Consider the following 18447-nt stretch of genomic DNA (forward strand, 5'->3'; position numbering starts at 1 on the left):
TTTTCTCACTGTGTATATGTGAAGGCGTCCAAGCTCCTGGACCTTCATTCCTTACGGCTAGTTCAGATCTGCTCCGTGTGCCTGGCCCTGCCTTTTAGCCTTGGTGAGGGGGCGGGATGGGGGTGGGGGGCGGCATGGACATGACAGGGACATCACCTGGGTGGTGGTGTGTCAGAAGCTCGCAGTCTCACGGGTGGAGAGGGGATTGGACACCAACAGAAATGATAAGGGGAAGGGAAGGAGAAAAACAGGATTTCCCAGTGTGGGTGCCAGCCTGCCTGGCGTTGGCTGGGTGACTCATTTGGGCCTGGCTGCCTCAGCTCCACAGCCAGAAGTCTCTACTGCCAGAAGCCAGGAGTCTGGAACCCTGGGTGGCTTGAGCCCAGCTTTCCCTTCACACTTGCTCTGTCCCCATCCATCCGCCCTCCCTTCCTCGGCAGAAAAAGAGCTGGAGGCCTCGGGGGCCAGACAACAGCTTTGGCAGGACCGAGAACATAATGGAAGTGGGGGCTTGCCCAGCCCCCGCTCATCGTGCTGGGGATGGAACCCTCACACAGGCTGGTCACACACTCTGACGTGGAGACACATCCCATACCATCATGCTTCATCGAAGAGTAACCAGCATTCCCCCTGCCCTGCCGCCTTTCCTGCTCCTGGGAGCACTGACCAAAGTGTGCCCTAGTGTGCCATGTTCCCCTGCCCGGAGCATTGATCCCAGTGTATCTGCCATGCTGGGCCCCTCTTCACCTGTGTTGCCTGGAGGGTTAGCAGTTCTGAGTGCACCCGACTGGAAAGCCAAAAATAGTGCCATAGTTTGGGTCTGGAATGTTCCCCGAAGGCCATGTGCTGAGGGGCTTAGTCCCCAGCAAGGTGCTATTGATGAATGGCGGAACCCTGTGGAGCCCCGATTTCTTCCTCCTGCTTTCACTCGCAGCCACTATGGGTTGTGAGGTTCTGACTCACCTTGAGGTCCCCAACATTGCTTTCCAGCCCCACATTAGAGGTCTGAATGTCATGGGTTCACCCATCATGGCTTGGAACCACTTAAAGTGAGTCACATCAACCTTTTCTCTCTAGAAGTTGGTTATCTCAGGTGTTTATCACAGGAACAGGAAACTGATTGACACAGTAGCCATTATTGGTGAGTTACACCTGCTTTTTAGAAACTCATTAATATTTGTTTCGTCATTATTAGTGTGTAGGAGTGGGGGCATGTCACAGCAGGCATGCGGAGGCCGGAGGACAGCTGTGAAGTCAGCGCTCCCTCCCTCCCTCCCTCCCTCCCTCCCTCCCTCCCTCCCTTTATCTGGGAGTTGAACTCAAGCTGCCAGGTTGTACAGCAAGGTGCTTTACCCTGAGCTATCTCACTGGCCCTTGTTTGGGCTCTTTCAGACAAGACGTTATGGAGCCCAGGCTAGTCTTGAATTTCCTTTATTGTAGAGTCTGGCCTTAAACTCCTGATCCTCCTGCTTCTAATTCCCTCCTGCTGGGATTGCAGGCATACACACCACCATGCCCACTTTACATACCTCTGGGAGTCACACTCAGGGGCACTATACCAGCTGAGCTACACCCCCAGCCCCCGGTCCACAGTTCCTTATCCATTCGTCTGTTGATGGGCATTTGGGTTGTTCCCGTATCTGTAGTGAATTCTGCTGTAATGACCACGGCATGCACATGTCTCTTCACCGTGCTGATTTCATTTCCTCAGGATACGGATCTAGGAGTGGGATTGCTGGCCCAGGCTAGTTCTATTTTGGATTGTTTTGTGAGTCTGACCGGGTTTTAGTATATGGCTGAGACTTGCCTAGAACTTACGGCCCTCCTGCCCGGACCTCCTTAATGCTAGGATTATAGGCGCATGCATGTTTGCTGTGGTCCACAGTAGCCGCACATCTCCCCCATGCTGGTCTCATTTTTGTGAGGACTCTACCAGGTATGAGAGAGCATGTCCTTTTGGTTTTGATTTTCTATTTCCTGGTGGTTGCTGATGTCGAACGGTTGTTGGTGTCCCCGACGGCTGTTCATATTTCTTTTCTGAGAAACATCTCTTTTTTTTTTTTTTTTGAGACAGGGTTTCTCTGTGTAGCTTTGTGCCTTTCCTGGAACTCGCTTTGGAGACCAGGCTGGCCTCGAACTCACAGAGATCCGCCTGGCTCTGCCTTGCGAGTGTTGGGATTAAAGGCGTGCGCCAACCAACGCCCGGCTGAGAAACATCTCTTTAGGTCTTTTGCCTGTTTAACAACTGAATGTCTGCTCTGTGGCTGTGGAGTTGCCCAAGTTCCTTATCGCGTTAGAAATTAGTCTCTTATCAGAAGTAGGCTTTGTGTTCTGTGGGCTGTCTTCGCTCCGTGGACCACTTCCTGTGTGTAGAGGCTTTTCGATGTCAGCCTGTTTGCCTTTGCCCTTGTTTCCTGTGCCTTGGGGGTCATATCTGAAAAATAACTGCCCAGGCTAGTGCTGTGGAGTTTCCCTGTTTTCTTCTGGCAGTCTTACAGTTTCTGGTCACTAATACATTTGAGCTGGATTTTGCGTATTTGAAATTAGGGTGTAATTAATTCTGTTGCGTGTGGGTTTCCCCTGTTCCCACCCCCTTGACTGGAGTCGAGATCCTTTTCCCAAGGGGTGATGTTGAGACCTTTGCTGAAAAATCACTGAACTGTAAACGTGTGTCTAATCGTCTGGACTTCTGTTCCTGGCCTCATACCCCAGTGCCATGCTGTTTTGATGATCGTAGTTCTGCTGTGTGTGTGTGTGTGTGTGTGTGTTGGCTAGTTTTATGTCAACCTGACACAAGCTGGAGTCAATGCCTCCATAAGATCTGGTTATAGGGCACTTTCTTAGTGATTAATGTGGGAGGGCCCAGCCTGTAAGCAGCACTCCTCCATGGCCTCTGCATCAGCTCCTGCCTCCAGGTTTCTGCCCTGTTTAAGTTCCTGTCCTGACTTCAGTGATGAACAGTGATGTGGAAGTGTAAGCCCATTAAACCTTTTCCTCCCCAACTGCTTTTGGTTGTGTTGTTTTGTCACAGCAATACAATCCCTAACTAAGACAACACAAACACACACATTTGGACTGGATCTCATGTAGCTAAGGCTAGCTCTAAACTCCTCATCCTCCTGCCTCTATCTCCTTCATGCTGGGATTACAGGAACACACCTCACACTAGCTTCATTCCTGGAGTGGAGGATATTTATTTATTTATTTATTTATTTATTTATTGAGACACAATCTTATGCAGCACTTCTGGGTGGGCAAGGATGACCTTTAGTTCTTGATCCTCCCGCCTCTGTCCCGAGAGCCGACCATGGATCAGCACACTGGGCTTCTGTGGTGCTGAGGTGGGGCCCAGGGCATTGCACATGCTAGGCAAGCACTCTACCAACTAAGCTACATTCCTGGACCCGGTGGTGTTTTTTTTATTTTTAACCAACAATGTGATATCTCTGGCTTTGTCCTTTTTGTTCAAAATTGCTTAAGCAATTGAAGGATGTTTTGTGGTTTCCTATGAATTTTAGGGTCTGTTTCTCTTTCTGTGAAGAGGGTCTTCAGAGTTATGCTGAATGGGATTGAAGGGGGGTAGTATTTGCCTCAGCATCATTTCTTCCAGTGCATAAGCATGGAATATCTAGCCGTTCATTTGTGTCTTCCTTCATTCTTCTCGATGTTTTTTCAGTTTTAGTGTGAAGGGTTTTCATCTCCCTGCTCATATTTATTCCTAAGCATGTTATTTTGTTTTCTTTCTGTAGCTGCTGTGGATGGGGTTTCTCATCATTTTTGGATAATTTATTATTAGCACAGAAACACAACTGAGTTTTGCATGTTACCCCCTTTCATGTTCTTTATTTTATTATTTAGTTTTGAACATTACTCCTCTATCTGATTTGTTGAGGTTTTATCATTAAAGGATACTGAGTGTTCCGAAATATTTTCCTTACATCTAACAAGAGGATTATGTGGTTTTCATCCATCTTTGGAGACAGTGTCTCACTATGTAGCCCAGGCTGGCCTTGGACTCCTGTCACCCCTCCTGCTTCAGCATCTCGAGGGCTAGGGTCACACGTGGGAGCCATCACACCCAGATCACACTGTCGCTGCTGAGCTGTTCTATTTCCCAGACACTGGATCGCAGTGACTGTCCTTTTTAGGTGCTGGGGAGTCCTGTTCCTAGTCCTCTGCTGAAGCTTTTCTGTAGCATCTAAATCCACACGGTAACGCTGTAACACTGTGCTCCTGGACTCCAGGTTCTCTCTCTCTCTCTCTCTCTCTCTCTCTCTCTCTCTCTCTCTCTCTCTCTCTCTCTTCTTTTCTTTTCTTTTTTTTTTTGAGACAGGGTTTCTCTGTGTAGCCCTGGCTGTTCTGGAACTCACTCTGTAACCCAGGCTGGCCTCAAACTCACAGAGATCCACCTACCTCTGCCTCTCAAGTGCTGGGATTAAAGGTGTGCACCACCACCTGGTGGAACCCCAGGTTTTCTGTGTCTGTGTTCCTTAGGAACTTCTGGCCTGTAACTTTTTTTTCTTTTTATGTGTGTGTATGTGTGTGGGTATGTGCACCTGAGTGCAATGCATGAAGGGGCTAGAAGAGGGCATTAGATCTTCTGAAATTGAAATTGTAGGTGGTTTGAACCCCTACATGGGTGCTGGGAACAGAACTCAGGTCCTCTGAGAGAGCAGAAGGTGCCCTTAACCTCTCAGCCTCCTCTCCAGCTTCCCTGTAACTTTCCTTTATGGCTTTGGTATCAGAGTGATCTGGCCCTGCTTTGCCATTTGATTTAATGAAATCACGTAGTAATGTCTCTGTTTAATGTCATGCCTGTGAACTCCATCTGTGGGGATGTGTACAGCCATGAGTCTGTTTTTTATTATTTGAAGAGACAACAGCAAACCCCCCTCACACAGTCCTTTACTGATGGTCTTTGAGTATTTTCTCATTTTCAACATACCAGTTTCTGCTGGGGCTCCCATGTCTGGGATTCCCGCACTTGGGCAGTAGGATGAGGACCAAGAGTTCAAGGCCTTTAAAAAAAAAAAAACTTTAAAAAGAAATCTGTGCTGAACATTCTTGTGTTTCACTGAATCTGTGGGATACGGTCGATACATCTCGGAGCGAACTAACTAGACGATGGAGCATGTGTTGCTCATACTCAGCAGGAACTCTAGCGCTTTACAGAGTCACTGTGCAGATGTCCTCCCTTGCCAGGCATCAGAGTGCCACTTGTGGTCTTGATTGTTTTGTTTTTCAGGGTGGAACCCAGGGCTTCCTGTGTGCTAGCCCATGACTGTGCTACCGAGCTTCACACCCAGCCTGTGCTTGGGACATGTGTGAGCTAGCATGTCATGGTGCTTCTCGCGCTAGCCCTGCTGGTAGGATGGGCTGCTGTCTCACTATTACTTTAATTTGCATCTCCTTGCCGATCGTTGCCTTCTACTTACTGGATGTTTGGAGTTGCTCTTCCTTGTCTATTGCGCTGTTTTTGTTTGTTTGTTCTGTTGTTAATTTTAGTTTTAGTGTTATTTTATTTTATGTGTATGGGTGTTTTGTCTGCGTGTGTGTCTGTGTGCCACACACACACATGTCTAGTGCCTGCGGAGGCTGGAAGAATGAATTGGATGCCCTGGAACTGGAGTTACAGGTGGTTGTGAGCCACCTTGTGGGTGTCAGGAACCGAACCTGGGTCCTCTGCAAGAGCACCAAGTGTTCTTAACCACAGAGCCAGTTCTCTGGCTCCATGTTATACTGGTTGCAGGCAGCCCCGTGGCTGGAGTTCCACGGCTGTTTTCTTGGGATTGGTTCAGTGTGTAGTGTGAGGTAGGGTCGAGATCGCCCTTCTTCCCTGTGGAGAGCAAGGGAAACCATTGGTTGAAACTGTGGTTCTTTGCTCAGTGCACCAAGCCATAAATCAGGTGTCCTTATACCTGTGGACCGAGTAGACTGTTCTGTTCTGTTCCATCCCACTGATCTATCTGTTTGTCTACCCTGGCAGTGTCTCGGTGACCAGGACTTTAGGATAAGCTGCTTGCCTGGGGCGTGGCTCCTCTAGCTGGGCCTCTGTTGATGGCCAAGGCTGTTCTTGGCCTTTGTGTGGCTCCTGCTGTTGGACGCAGACTCAACCTGTTCTCTGATTGTCCCGGCTCCATTATTTCTTCTTCCAGAAGCTCCCACTTCTGACAAAGACCCTGTAGGCTGTGTGGCCTGTGAAGGCCTCCAGCCTAGTCCTGCCCTGGGGCCCTGTAGCCTGGAGTTAGTCACAGTGGCTGAAGGGCAGGGCCATAGCCAGCTCAGCCTGGACAATGGGGTGTGGGCCCCCGCTGGCACACAGCCATCAGGAAGGCCAGGAGGCTAGCGGATGCTTGGCCCAGCAGGCAGAGGAGGGCGGCTCCCGCTGGCCCGAATGCTGACTGCATGTATGTTTGGGTACCATGGGCATGGCATGCCTGGTGCCTGTGGAGGTAACAAGAAGGCTTTGAATCCCCGTTACAGTTGTGAGCCGCCATGTGGATGCTGGGAACTGAACCTTTATCCTCTGCAAGAGCAGTCAGTGATCTTAACCACTGAGCTACCTCTCCAGCCCCAGCCCCGCCTCTCTTGAGCTTGGTCTTCGTATCTGGGATTCACTGCCACACTCAACTTTTGTGGCAATGGTTCTGTGGTTGCTGAATCCCAGCGCCTCCCTGTTGGCAGTGGGGATGCAGAAGTACTTGATGTAGGCCCTGTCCTCAGAGGGTGGGCTGGGAAAATGGACAAGGGGTGACCAAATGGGCATAATGTAGCTGGTGCTGGGCTACTGGGGGCTCCAGATGGCCAAGGCAAGGGCTGGATTATGAAGGAGAGGCATATGAAAAGGCCCTGAGCTCACAGCTTGAGGGACCTGCAAGAAACGCCTGACACTGGAATGTAGGTCTCCAGGGTAAAGGATACAAGGGTGAGATTGGCAGAGAAAGGGAAGAAAGCGGACATGAGACAGCTGGGAAGCCCAGCCTGTCCTTAACATGACACAGGGTCTTGTCCAGCTGAAACACGGGCAAAAATGGCCACGCCTGGAGTACAGGCCAGAGAAGAGGCTGGTGTGTCAGTCTGGGTTTCCTGCCTTCCTGTTTATACTTTGCTTCCTGAGATGGTGCCTGGAGATGGGAGAGGCTGCAGTCTGTGACCCCTTGAGGCTCTGACCCCGTGTGGTACTGTGTGGTAACAACCTCTTGGTTGGTGCGTAGGGGCTGAGTATGTAAAGGCCAGGTCCCAGAAGAACTCCAGAAGTAGGCCAGGCCTGCCCGTCAGGGATGAGGAGGAATGACTGAGGCATGGCAGAGCCTCTGCTGGTGGCCCACCCCCATCTATTCATGCCCTCCTTCCCTGCCCACCCTCCTCACCCGGTTTCTCCTGGTTGCACAGTCTCTTTTTCCTGGGAGAGCAGATCCTGCCTGTGGTGTTGAGCCCTCTGTGGCCTGGAGAGCAGCCAGAAGCCTCATCTGCCATCCTGGCTGTGTGATCTCAGCCTGCTTGCTCTGCCTCTCTGGGCCCTCTGGGCTCTGAAATACTGGAATTAGGATAGCTGATTTCTCGGCTCCCTGATCTAATTCCTGTGGCTTAAATTGCTTCCCGAGCACTGACTGCTAACGCCTGCAGGGCTAATGAGCCTGCGTGGTGCCTAAGGGCCCTGAGGTTTTCCAGTCTCTCCTTTCTCTTTTTCCCAAGGCTCCAAGGCTGAGGGAGGCCTAGGGCCCCGAGGAGATTGACCTTCCTGGGTGGGGGAGAGGCCAGGGAAGTTAAATGGTTGGCTTGAGGCCCCAGAGCAACCCTGAATGGATGCAGAGACTGCAGATACAGAAGAAGGCATTGCCGGCCCATCACCTTTTCCTTGCTGTTTCTGCCCTTCCCTGGAGATCCCTCATCTTCCCGTCCTTTGGGCCGAAGCTCAGTTGAGGGTTGTGTGGGGGAGCTTGCGTACCATTGCCTAGCCCTTTCTCCCGAGGCCAAGGTAGGCCACCTCAACCTGAGGACCTGGGTTCCAGCCCACTGCCTCTGTGGGAACACCTCCCAGGGCCTCAGTCCTCAATCTGAAAATGGCAACAGTGTGCCCACCTGGCACTGTTCGCAACAGTGGACAACAGACCTCGTCCTCGGTGGCTTGCACACGGCGGGCTCCAGAGAACTGGAGTCTCTTTGGAGTGAGTGGAGACTTGACCCCTTTGCTCTCCGCCCTCGCCCTCTGCCCCCGGCTGATTAGAATGGCATCCTTCTCTTATTGAAGCAGCCTTGTTCCCATCTTGGAGGTGAATGAAAGGGGCTCAGAGAGGCCGAGTGACTTGTCCATGGCCACCCAGCAGATGAGTAGCTCGGCCAGGATCAGTGCCTACATCAGACCTGTTATCAAACTTTGCCCGGAAACCATTCTAAGAATTCTGCCTCAGTTTCCCTCATGGCCAGCCTGAACCTCAATAAGACCACAGTGTTGTTCCCAGTACACCCCAGGAGGAGTAGATTTGGAGAGGTTGAAGTGTGAGAGACCGTCTGTCAACCACGTGGGACCACGTCCCACGGGCTGCATCTCGCCCCTAACCCTTGTTCTCTGTGGCCTCTCCTGACAGTATTGGTGCAGGGTGTGTCCCTTGAATTGTTCATTGTACAAAATACAGGGTATGGGGTGATCTCCTGGCCCCCTGAGGAGTGAACAGAGCCCCAGGGGCCAGGGACCTGTTTCCTCCCTAAGTGTCAGGTGCACAGAGGAGGCAGAGTGCTGGGGTGGAGACAGAGTGACAGCTGGGGGCAACCTGGGCAGGAGTGAGTCAGGAAGAGCCCTCTGAGATGCCCACAGCTGAGACCTGTGGGCGTGACGCTGGCCACAAGCTGCTGGGGGTGGTCACTTGTATGATTCAGTCCAAAGAGATAGGGAGGGCTGGCTGAACAAGACAGGGAGTGTGAGGTGGGTGTGGCCTGGGCCAGCCCTGGACACACTGGTGGCCGGAGGGCCTGGTATCACCTTTCAGACACCAGAGAGGAGAGACTCTCCGTAGCTGAGGCAGGTGGCTTGCTCCTGTTGCCTCTTTGTCCTGTAGCAGGTACTAGCTGTGTGACCTAGGGCAGATCTCTGACCCTCTCTGTACCTTTCCTTGCCTGTGTTACTGGAATGTTTCTGGGAGGGAAGTATGTCCGGTGGTCGGAGCTCAGCAGGGACTTAAGGTGCCCAGATTGACAGTCTTCTTACCGTCCTCTCTTCTAGGTGCCTCCCCTTCTTGGGGACGTGGTCACCATGTTCTCCTGCGTTAAGGCCTATGAGGACCAGAACTACTCAGCGCTGAAGCGAACCTGTCTGCGCAGGAAGGTGCTCTTTGAGGACCCCCACTTCCCTGCCACTGACGACTCACTCTACTATAAGGGTACCCCAGGGCCCACAGTCAGGTGGAAGCGGCCTAAGGTGAGTGTCTGGCCCTCCTCCCTGGGGAGAATGGGCTCCGATCCCACAGGCAGCCACCCGCCTAGCCAGGCCCTCTAAGGCATGGTGTACGCAGGGACCTCAGCCTTCCTGCCGCGGTCACGTGGGGTGCATATGGGATGCTGTGAATGGGCCCTGTGTGCAGTAAGATTGAAGGGTGAGTTTCCTTCGCTGGTTTTAAAAGTCCCTTCCTGTGCAATTGGAAGCAGGAACTCCCATCCAGCTGTGAGGATGGACAGCCGATGACCCATGTAGGGCCTGTGCCCTGAGTGTTGGTGGCCTTGCCAACTCCCAGCCTGGTCTGGCTCCCGAGAGCTGCATGCTCAGTAGAAATAGTTGGCCCTGTGTTGTGACTTTTGGTTCCGAGTCCTGTGTGTGAGATGGACAGAGGAGCTCTGTGGAGTGGGGTTCCTGGGGCCTCAGTGAAGGGGAGGGTGCTGGAGGACACTGGCCCAGGCCCATTCCAGGCTTCACCCCTCTGCTGGTGGCAGTCACTGACAAGGGACCTGAGCGTGGGAAACAAGGCTCTCCCAGATCCCTTGGACAGGTCGTTAGAGCCTCCTCCATGCCCTGTTCTCAGAGAAGGTGCCTCTGGCTGCAGGGTGAAGCCGGTGGGTAAGGTGCAGTCACACAGAGACTGTCGGGCTTCCTCTGGCAATGGCAGAGCAGGTGGTACCTGGGGCCCATGAGGGAGGCACCCCCTGTGCCTGGCATTGTAGTTCTGAGGGCCTGTGGTGCCATGCAGGCCTCAATTTCAGCAGCAAAGAGCCGTCAGATTAGTACCGCCCCGTCTCTGGACCTTGGACATTTGGAGAAAAATGAAATTCCATATTCATGTCCTTCCCCACAGCCAACCTTGGGCATTGCTGTGAACTGGAGCTCTTTGTCAGGGAAGGAAACTGAGGCTGAGAGGAGAAGGGACCCCATATCCAGGAGTCCTGCCTCTGCACCACCACCCCCCGCACCTTCTACACCAGATAGAAGGCCCGGGTTCTTTGGCCTCAGGTCTTGGGGCTTTGGGGAGCATCTGACCCTGGCTTCCTTCTCTGACCTAGTAACAGAAACTTGGCTCTACCCTCCCATGTCCACTACTGTTTTCCTCAGCAAGGCGTGGGTGGGGTAGGAGCCGGCTCTAAAGGGCCTTTGTGAGATCCTGGTTCCCAGGAGAAAGGGTGGACACCTGAGCCTCCTCCTGCCACCACCCCCAGTGTACACTGTCCTTGCCCTGACCCTCTTCCGAAGACTCTGGGCCACAGCCTGGAATGGGCTTCCTGAGGCCCAAGGCTATGGTAGGGCGGGCTGGTGGCTGGGTGTCCACTGCCGTGTGACCTGATGGAGTCATTGCCCTCTCAGAGCCCTTTCCCCTGGGTTCAAGACTCGTACTTCCGCCTTCTTCCTCCTTCCTTGGCACCTGTCCAGCTGCCTTTCTAGCTCTAGCCGAGGAGGAAAGGTGAACGGCCTACCTTGGCTAGGTCACAGCATGGGCAGTTGGCATAGATGGGCACATCGGAGCAGGGCCCAGGACAATAGTCGGGCCTGAGTCCACGGGGCAGAGTGTATTCCCATGATGTGATGGGGACCTGAAGGGCTTCACTGTGGAGGGAGGGCAAGGTCTACAGTGGACAGAAAGTGGAGCAGCCTGGGTCAGGGGTGGGTTGTCCAGCTCCTGACTGTTAATGCCCAGCTGCTTGGCCCTCTGGCCTGAGGCAGTTCTGCTTCTGAGCGGTCCTATTTCCTGGGTCCTAGGGCCTGACGGACTCTTGGTAAGCAGAACAAGAGGCCACTTTCCCTACAGGTCATCCTGATCCCGCTTCCAGAAACCTCTCAGTCAGTTGGTCATTAATGGTGACCTCTCTGTTCGGAGAGATTCTCCTTAGACAGCCTCTAAGCCCGCCAAGCCTGCAGCTTCCCAGCCTCCCAGGCCCCAGGCAGTCAGCCTTCCTGTCCCCAAGTTTCTCAGTCCCTCCAACCTTCCTGTCTCCCAGGCTCCCCGATCCCAGGCTCCCCTCTTCCTAGCCCCAGCTCCCTAGCCCCTTAGCTCCGTAGCTTCCCAGGCCTGCAGGCCCTCAGCCATCATGCTTCCTGGCCTCTGAGTACACCTCTCCTGTCCCAGCTTCCCCGCCTGTCAGTCAGCCTCCCTTCCTCAATGGCTTCTTTTCTCCCAAATATTATTGGGCGCGCCTGCTTTTTAAGCCAGCCAGGCTTGGCTCCAGCTTGAGGTGCCTTTTGAAAGAGAGGTGTGGTCTTGGGCAAAGTGTCCCATCTTTAAGTGGGGAGAATAATTCTTGCTGAGTCTGGTTTCTGGAGGTTGAGGTGCTGGAGGGGTCAGACACATGGAGGCAGCAACAAGCTGCCCTCATCCTTCTTGTCGGCCCCATGGTGGGGAGTCAGAGCTGGCCTGGGATCCTGTCACTCATTCTGCAGGGGGCACCTCGCCCTCTTTGGCATCCATCTTACCACTCCCTCCAGCCTGCCACACGTGCCATCTTCCTTACTGCTGGCGAGAGGAAGAGGAGGCGATGGGGGGTGGTCTGGGGAGGCAGGGGTGTGGGCAGAAACCACTTCTGCTTCTCAGGCTGGGGCCCACAGCTCTCTCGTCTCCACCCCGCTCTCTGCCTTCCCCATGTCTGGCCATTGTCTTGGGGGTTCTGGATAAAAATGCATGGGCGTAGGTAGGAGTCCCATGAACATTTGTCACTATGGAGCCCCTGGCATCCCTCGAGGCAGCTGGTGTCCCCACCTGCCCAGGAACTCATCTCGTTTGGGGAAAGAAGTTACTCTCCTTGTGCTGGCCACTTGTCACGCTATGGAAAGGCCTCTGCCCTGCCTAACACTGAGCTTCCTGGGTGCCTTCCCTAGGCTTGTCAGAGCGCCAAGGAAGGGCCCTGGCGTTAGGGGAGGGGGAGGAGACAAGGGCTGGGTGGCTGACGAAGGAGATGGGGACTGGGGGAGGGGCAGTTGCAGAGGGGGCACCGTGTTCTGTGACTTTTCTGGTATGTCCCGGGCAGAGTCCCTGCAGGGGCCACTCTTTCGTGATCTTGGATTCAGGAGTGGGCAGGAGGAAGGATACAGACAGGCAGTGTGCCCCAAAGGTGCGGCTGTGTGCATGGATGCCCAGCTCCTATACCCATCGCTCTCCTGGCTGTGTTCCTGGCTCTACACCAGCTAGAAACCTGAATTTCCTGCTGAGCCAGGGGGCCGTGGTGGTTCAGGCCTGATCAGATCTGGGCCAGCTGGTCTGACCAGCTGAGGTGGGTGCAGGTTCAGAAGCCAGTGCCCTGGAGGCATGCTGGTCAGAAGTGTGGCACCCCGGCCTGGGGGTGGTTCAGTCCAGGGCTCACAGCAGGCCCTGTGCAGTCCAGTCTAGGGCACTTTGTTATCCCTCCATGCCCTATCAGTGGCCTCTGTCCCCAGCTTGCCTCCCCATGCCAACCACCTCCCTTGTCAGAGAACTCATTGGCAGATAGAGGGACCTATAGGCAAAGTGGTGCCCGGTGTCTCAGGTCCAGCTCATGGTTTAACTAAACAATCAAAACCAGGAGTCAGGAACCAACCAAAGGAAATAGATTCACTTACAGATTTGGCCTTGCCTGCTGCAGTGTTAAAATTCATACAGAATATGAAACAAAAGCCAAGAAATCTGCATATGCAGATGAGCTATCTGATTGGTGAGCTGTGCCTTTCCTAGGAGCTGGTTTATCTCTAGGGACTTTCTCTTCTGCAACCAAAGGGATTTCCTGGAATAATTAAACATTCCTTTAGAGCCGCCATTAGTAAGCTGATGTGGACAGGGCTGGAAGGTGCATGGGTGGCCTGGCACCAACGTAGGGTGTGTGTGTGTGTGTGTGTGTGTGTGTGGTGTGAGTGTGAAGGGTGGGGCAGTATTCCTCTGGCTGTGGCTAGACTGATTTCATCTTCAAGGCATTTTGGAGGTCCCTGTTCTCCCAAACTCCTGCCCTCACCCCCCACTCCCTCACCCCCCCACCCTCTCACCCCCCTCCACCCCCCACCCCACCCCCACTCCCCTACCCCCATCTTCCCCACATCTGCTCTGAAGATACCACATTCCTGGCCTCACTGGTCACATGTCATTACTTCTCCTCCGTTCACCTGGAGACTCAGGCCTGGCTGTGTAGTAGGGCCTGTCTCTAACTCGTTGTGGTCAACCAGTGACTCAGGAAAGGTGAGGAGCTTGGCTCACAGTGGTGGACAGGGATAGACATCTCTTCCTCCTTGGTCTTATTGACACACAAGGAAGGGGGTTTCATCACTTGTAGGACCCCGCACACCTAGATAGAGGCTGGAGAGCAGCCTGAGTTTGAATCTTAGTTCATCCTGCTGTGTGGCCCTGGACAAGTGACTTTGCCTCTCTGTGCCTTGCTGTCCTTGTCTGTGAAAGCACTGCTAGAAGTACCCTGTTCTCTACTCCTGACCCCAGCAGGGATCAGTCCTCAGAGCTGGTTTTTCAATGTTTTCTCAGAGGTAACTCAAGGTAGCATCCGCTTCCCAGGTACCAGTGTCCTAGGTCAGAGCTGGCAACCTGAGGCTTCAGATGCAGGCAGGATACTCCGGGATGGGATGGAAGCTGTTCTCTGGAACTCTACCTCTCCCAGTCTTCGTTCCAAGGCTGGGGTGGGCATGACGGAAGGGTGTTCTGGGGCCCAGAGCCAGGCTGGTACAGATGTAGTACAAGGAGAGCCCATGCTGCATGCCCAGCCCACCTGCTCTGCCCTGTCTGCTCACTCAGTTATGCTTGAACTTGGATATCTCTGCCTCATCTGGAGTGGGTGTCCTGTCTGTCACAGGACACTGGGAGGACCTGAAGTAGATGTCATCTCCCTCTGCAACCCTAGTGACACTGGGTGGTGGCTCTCTCAGTGTGGACTCCTGCTGTAGAGTCCTCTAGGTGTGAGGCCCCGCTCTTCTGCCTCCTTTCGGGGCCTCCGTGTAGAGACACCACTCGCTCTGTCTGGGAAGCTGGGCAAGAGCAGTTGGCTGGAAGATAAAATTAAGAGGAAGCAGGGTGGCAGAGCTCGGCTTCCGGCTGGAGCTTCCTGAGAGTGGCCGGGGTGACAAGAATCAGGCCTCCTGACAGGATTTCCTCTGATCAGAGATGGCAGGACACAGAAGCCGCCATGCAGCTTGCCCCTGGCTCCCCTGTAGCCCCAGTTAGAAATGGTCAGGTCTCCGACTCAGCTAGTGCTCTCCGGAGAATTACTCTTTCTTTTCCTGGCCCGATAATTCTGTTTCTTTTCTGGGCAGATGAGTCCTAAACACCGTATTGAAATCCTGTTTCCCCCTGCAGAATGCTCTGCTGCTGCCGCCACCATCTGTAGAGGCCACACATAGCCCTGTAGGGCCAGCATTTGAGGATGGGAGGAACAGACAGAATGAGCCTTGACCCATGTGTGCATCTCCAGCAAGTGGCGAGCAGGAATTGAGTTCTGCCTTCTAGGCTCTCCTGCCCTCTGCTGGCTGCCTGTGAAAGGGTCTCAGCTGCTGTGTTGTGACAGTTGGAGCCCAGGAATAGACCTGGCGACACCAAAACAGGCAGAGGCCTCTGCTCAGACTCCCGTTATGTGCCTGGGACATTGGAGTGTGGCTTTTCCTGGGAAGACAGAGAGGGCACTGACATACCAAAGAAAGGGTTCTGCCTTAGGCCACCCTGGGGGAACCAATGAGTGTAATGGGGCTACTTACAGTCCCACCCCAGTTAACTGCTGAATAGTAGTGATGAGGAGATCCTCATCACACAGAGTGGGAGGAGGGAGGAGCTCCAGAACTTCACAGCTGTGCCTGGTCCTTGCATCCTGTGCGGGCTAATTGCCCGCCCTGGACCCTGCAGACGTCCGTGCACAGGTGCACAGCGTTCAGATGTCTACATCTGTGAGACATGTAGAGGCAAGTATAATATAATGAGATCTGTTTACGGAGGTTGGCAGGTCCTCTTAAAGGTCTACTGCGTCCATTCCAAGTAAACACAAATTGATGGGGTGCTCCTCAGCTAAGGGGATGTTACAGATCAAAGCAAAACCAACACACAGAAACCTCCTGGGCCATACAGTGTGAAGAGGTGCCACCACATGTACTGTGGTTCCTTCAAAAAGATGAGGATGGGACCACCAGCAAGGCAGTTCAGCTGATAAAGCGACTGTTATTTGAGCCCGGGCCTGAGTTTGATCCCAGGGACCCATGGAAAGATGGAAGGAGAAAACTGACTCTAGGGAAGTTGTCTTCTGACCTCCAAATGTGTGCCAGTGCACACATGTGCTCCATCACACATGTGCACCACACGTGCACACACAGGAATGATACGAAGTTAATTAGTTATTTTTTAAAAGGAAACTATTGGCATGGGAGTGCTATCTGCCTTGCTGTTTTGTTTTTACCTGCCATACCTGGCTACTGAATCGGCTTTAGACTAAGTGAATTCTCTCTCCACCCTGTAGCCTCCCATTGTTCCCAGCCACACACGACCGCCTTTATAAGTCCCATCCTCAGAGCAGGGTGTGTCCCAGCCGTACACCCACCCCTACCTCCTTACAGGGAAGAAATGTGTAAGTCAAATCTTGAGCAGGTGTTAATTACAACCCACTCAGGACAAGTTTAGTCTCCATATTTTTACCTACATGGTTCCGTTTCCTGATCCATCCCCAGCCCCATGTTTTCAGAGGCTGCCATGAATCAAGGTGTATGTGATTCCACCAAGGTGTATGTGGCTCCACCAAAGCACAAGTATTCTGCCTATCAGCAGGGGAGCAAACGATCCACAGTTGGTTGTGGGGCCTCGGGTCCCTCTGCCTAGCCCTTACCTGCAGGGGATTCCCATGCCAGTGGACCCCCTTCCCCTGCAGAGTGGGTGCAGCAGGGAAGGCCTGCACCTCCCCATCCTTCACCCCTTTGGTGAATAATTGTTTGGGCTTGAAGCCTTCCAGGGGCTCCTGAACACAAATTGGACGTTGCCTCTTTCTCATCCTTTAGGCGGGCCAGTTTCCTCTGTGCGGACGACTCAGCCTCGGCTGCTTGTCTTGCCACTCCTAGCTGGGGCCCTGTGGCTGCCACCGCAGCTTTCTTGCCGGGGCCCTGTGGCTGCCACTGCAGCTTTCTTGCCGGGGCCCCGTGGCTCCCACCACAGCTTTCTTGCCGGGGCCCCGTGGCTCCCACCGCAGCTTTCTTGCTGGGGCCCCGTGGCTGCCACCGCAGCTTTATTACCATCTGCCCCACAGGTGCTACTTTCAGAGACTGCGACACAGCATCCAGCCAGTCCATCAGCCGCTTTGGAGGCATCTCACTGCCCATGTGGTGTGTCCCATCCAACAAGGAGGCATAGCATCCCTTACCACATCACATGGGCATGCAAAGAAATGCAGGCACCGGGCCGTGGTGGCTCACACCTTTAATACCAGCACTTAGGAGGCAGAAGCAGGTGGGTCTCTGAGTTTGAGGCCAGCCTGGACCACAGAGCGAGTTCCAGGACAACCAAGGCTACGCAGAGAAACCCTGTCTAGAAAAACAAAAGCAAAAAAAAAATTTTTTTTTAGTTAAAGAATTTTTAATTTTTTATCACACAGAGGTTGGTTACCCTGGGGTTTCCCCTCAGGGTATGCCTCAGCCTGATTTCCCTGGGCACAGGAAGCTCGGCCTCGGTTGTTATGTCTGAAGGCCCATGCCGCTGTCACCTCAGTTAGGAGGCATGTCCCTCCCAGAGTCTTTCCCAGGGATGCTCCACCCTACTCCTCTTTGGTTCCGACTGTTCTCTGTAGGTACCACTGCTTGTGTGACCTTCTCTGGGCGATGTGAAGAAACTTCTATTCACTCCAGATAGACAGGGCATGGGCAGATCAAAGAAAGGGTTTTGTCCAAGCCAAACGCAGTGAACCAGAGAGTTTAATGGAGTTATAGGGGCGGGGCAGTTCATAGGCAGCTACACCCCCAGGAAATCCCATCCCGGTCAACTGTTAGCTTAGGGCGCAGCAATTACAGTCTCGTGAGGATCATGTGATGACCTCTCAAGCTCTCTGAGGCTCATGACCCTTGGGAACCTCTCCCCAACCCGCCTCCCGAGGGAATGCTGAGAGGCCTGAGCTCATGGATTGTTCACAACTGCTTGACTTCAAGATGGAGATGATCTGGTCAAGCCGAGCAAACAACTGTATCACAGGCATCATGCTAAACCTCTCATCTGTGAAATGGGCACAGTGCTCAGTTCTCGGGGCCGTGGGGATTGAGTCACGGTACCAGCATTAATTATGTCTGAGTTATAAAGCTGTGTCTCAGTGCTGTGTGCCTCCCTCTGTGCCTTCTCACCCCCTCAGCTCAGCTCCTCTCAGCTCTGTGGAGTGAGACACTGACAGAGGAGGCGTGGGTGGGCCTGCTGAAAGCTGACATGCTCACAGCTCTGGGAAGACTTAATCGGGGCAGGAAAGGGACCCCTCATGCCTAGCCCTGAGGAGACTGGCCTATGAGGGTGTTTTAGGCTCTGAAGAGGCTGTGACCGTGTGCCTAGCTGCTGGGCTGAGCCTATGGTGCTATCTGCTCCCTCAGAGATCCAGCCAGCGTCCGGCTCCGGCCTGGGCAGGGTGTCAGGTCTGTGGGAAGCAGGAAGCTTTCAGAGCGTGTCTCTTGGTGCAGAAGCCAAAGTCGTATGTTTCTCACTCCACAGCACTGCCTCGGGCTTCTTTAAGGGCAACCATGAATAGTGGCGAGGTTGGAAAACCGGACCAAGCTGCCAGGAACTAAGAGGGGTGGGGCCTGAGCACTGTTAGATGGGGCTCTGCCCGGCAGCTGCCCCGGGCTGGTTCCTAGCGTGCCCTGTGCCTCTGTGGCCAGGCCTGCCGATCTCCATGGCAAATCCACAGGATTTCTGCCCCACTTGGGCGTTCATGTGTCCCGAGTTTTGACAGGTCCCGCCTCTCTCTGAGGTTTCATTCCTCATCCTTAGAATGCAGTAGCAACCCCAGGCGGCCTGAAGAGCCTCTTTTGGTACTCCTCATGAGTTCTACGGAGGCCTGTCA

At 53.6% G+C, this 18447-nt stretch overlaps 1 protein-coding gene across 4 annotated transcripts in view; it reads left to right on the forward strand.

The window, feature by feature from the left end:
* Nucleotides 1–18447, forward strand: part of Capn5 (calpain 5) — a 55524-nt gene that overhangs the window by 6699 nt on the left and 30378 nt on the right. For 2 of the 4 annotated variants that reach the window (XM_059270859.1, XM_059270875.1), the window contains exon 2: nucleotides 9221–9415. In XM_059270859.1, the coding sequence (XP_059126842.1) occupies nucleotides 9251–9415 (165 nt within the window). In that variant the 5' untranslated portion in view covers nucleotides 9221–9250. Of the gene's footprint in view, nucleotides 1–8922; nucleotides 9060–9220; nucleotides 9416–18447 lie in introns of those variants that run through there. The other 2 variants (XM_059270849.1, XM_059270866.1) reach the window with 2 other exon arrangements.

Source organism: Peromyscus eremicus, chromosome 1 (assembly GCF_949786415.1).
Source record: "Peromyscus eremicus chromosome 1, PerEre_H2_v1, whole genome shotgun sequence".
Classification (NCBI taxonomy): domain Eukaryota; kingdom Metazoa; phylum Chordata; class Mammalia; order Rodentia; family Cricetidae; genus Peromyscus; species Peromyscus eremicus.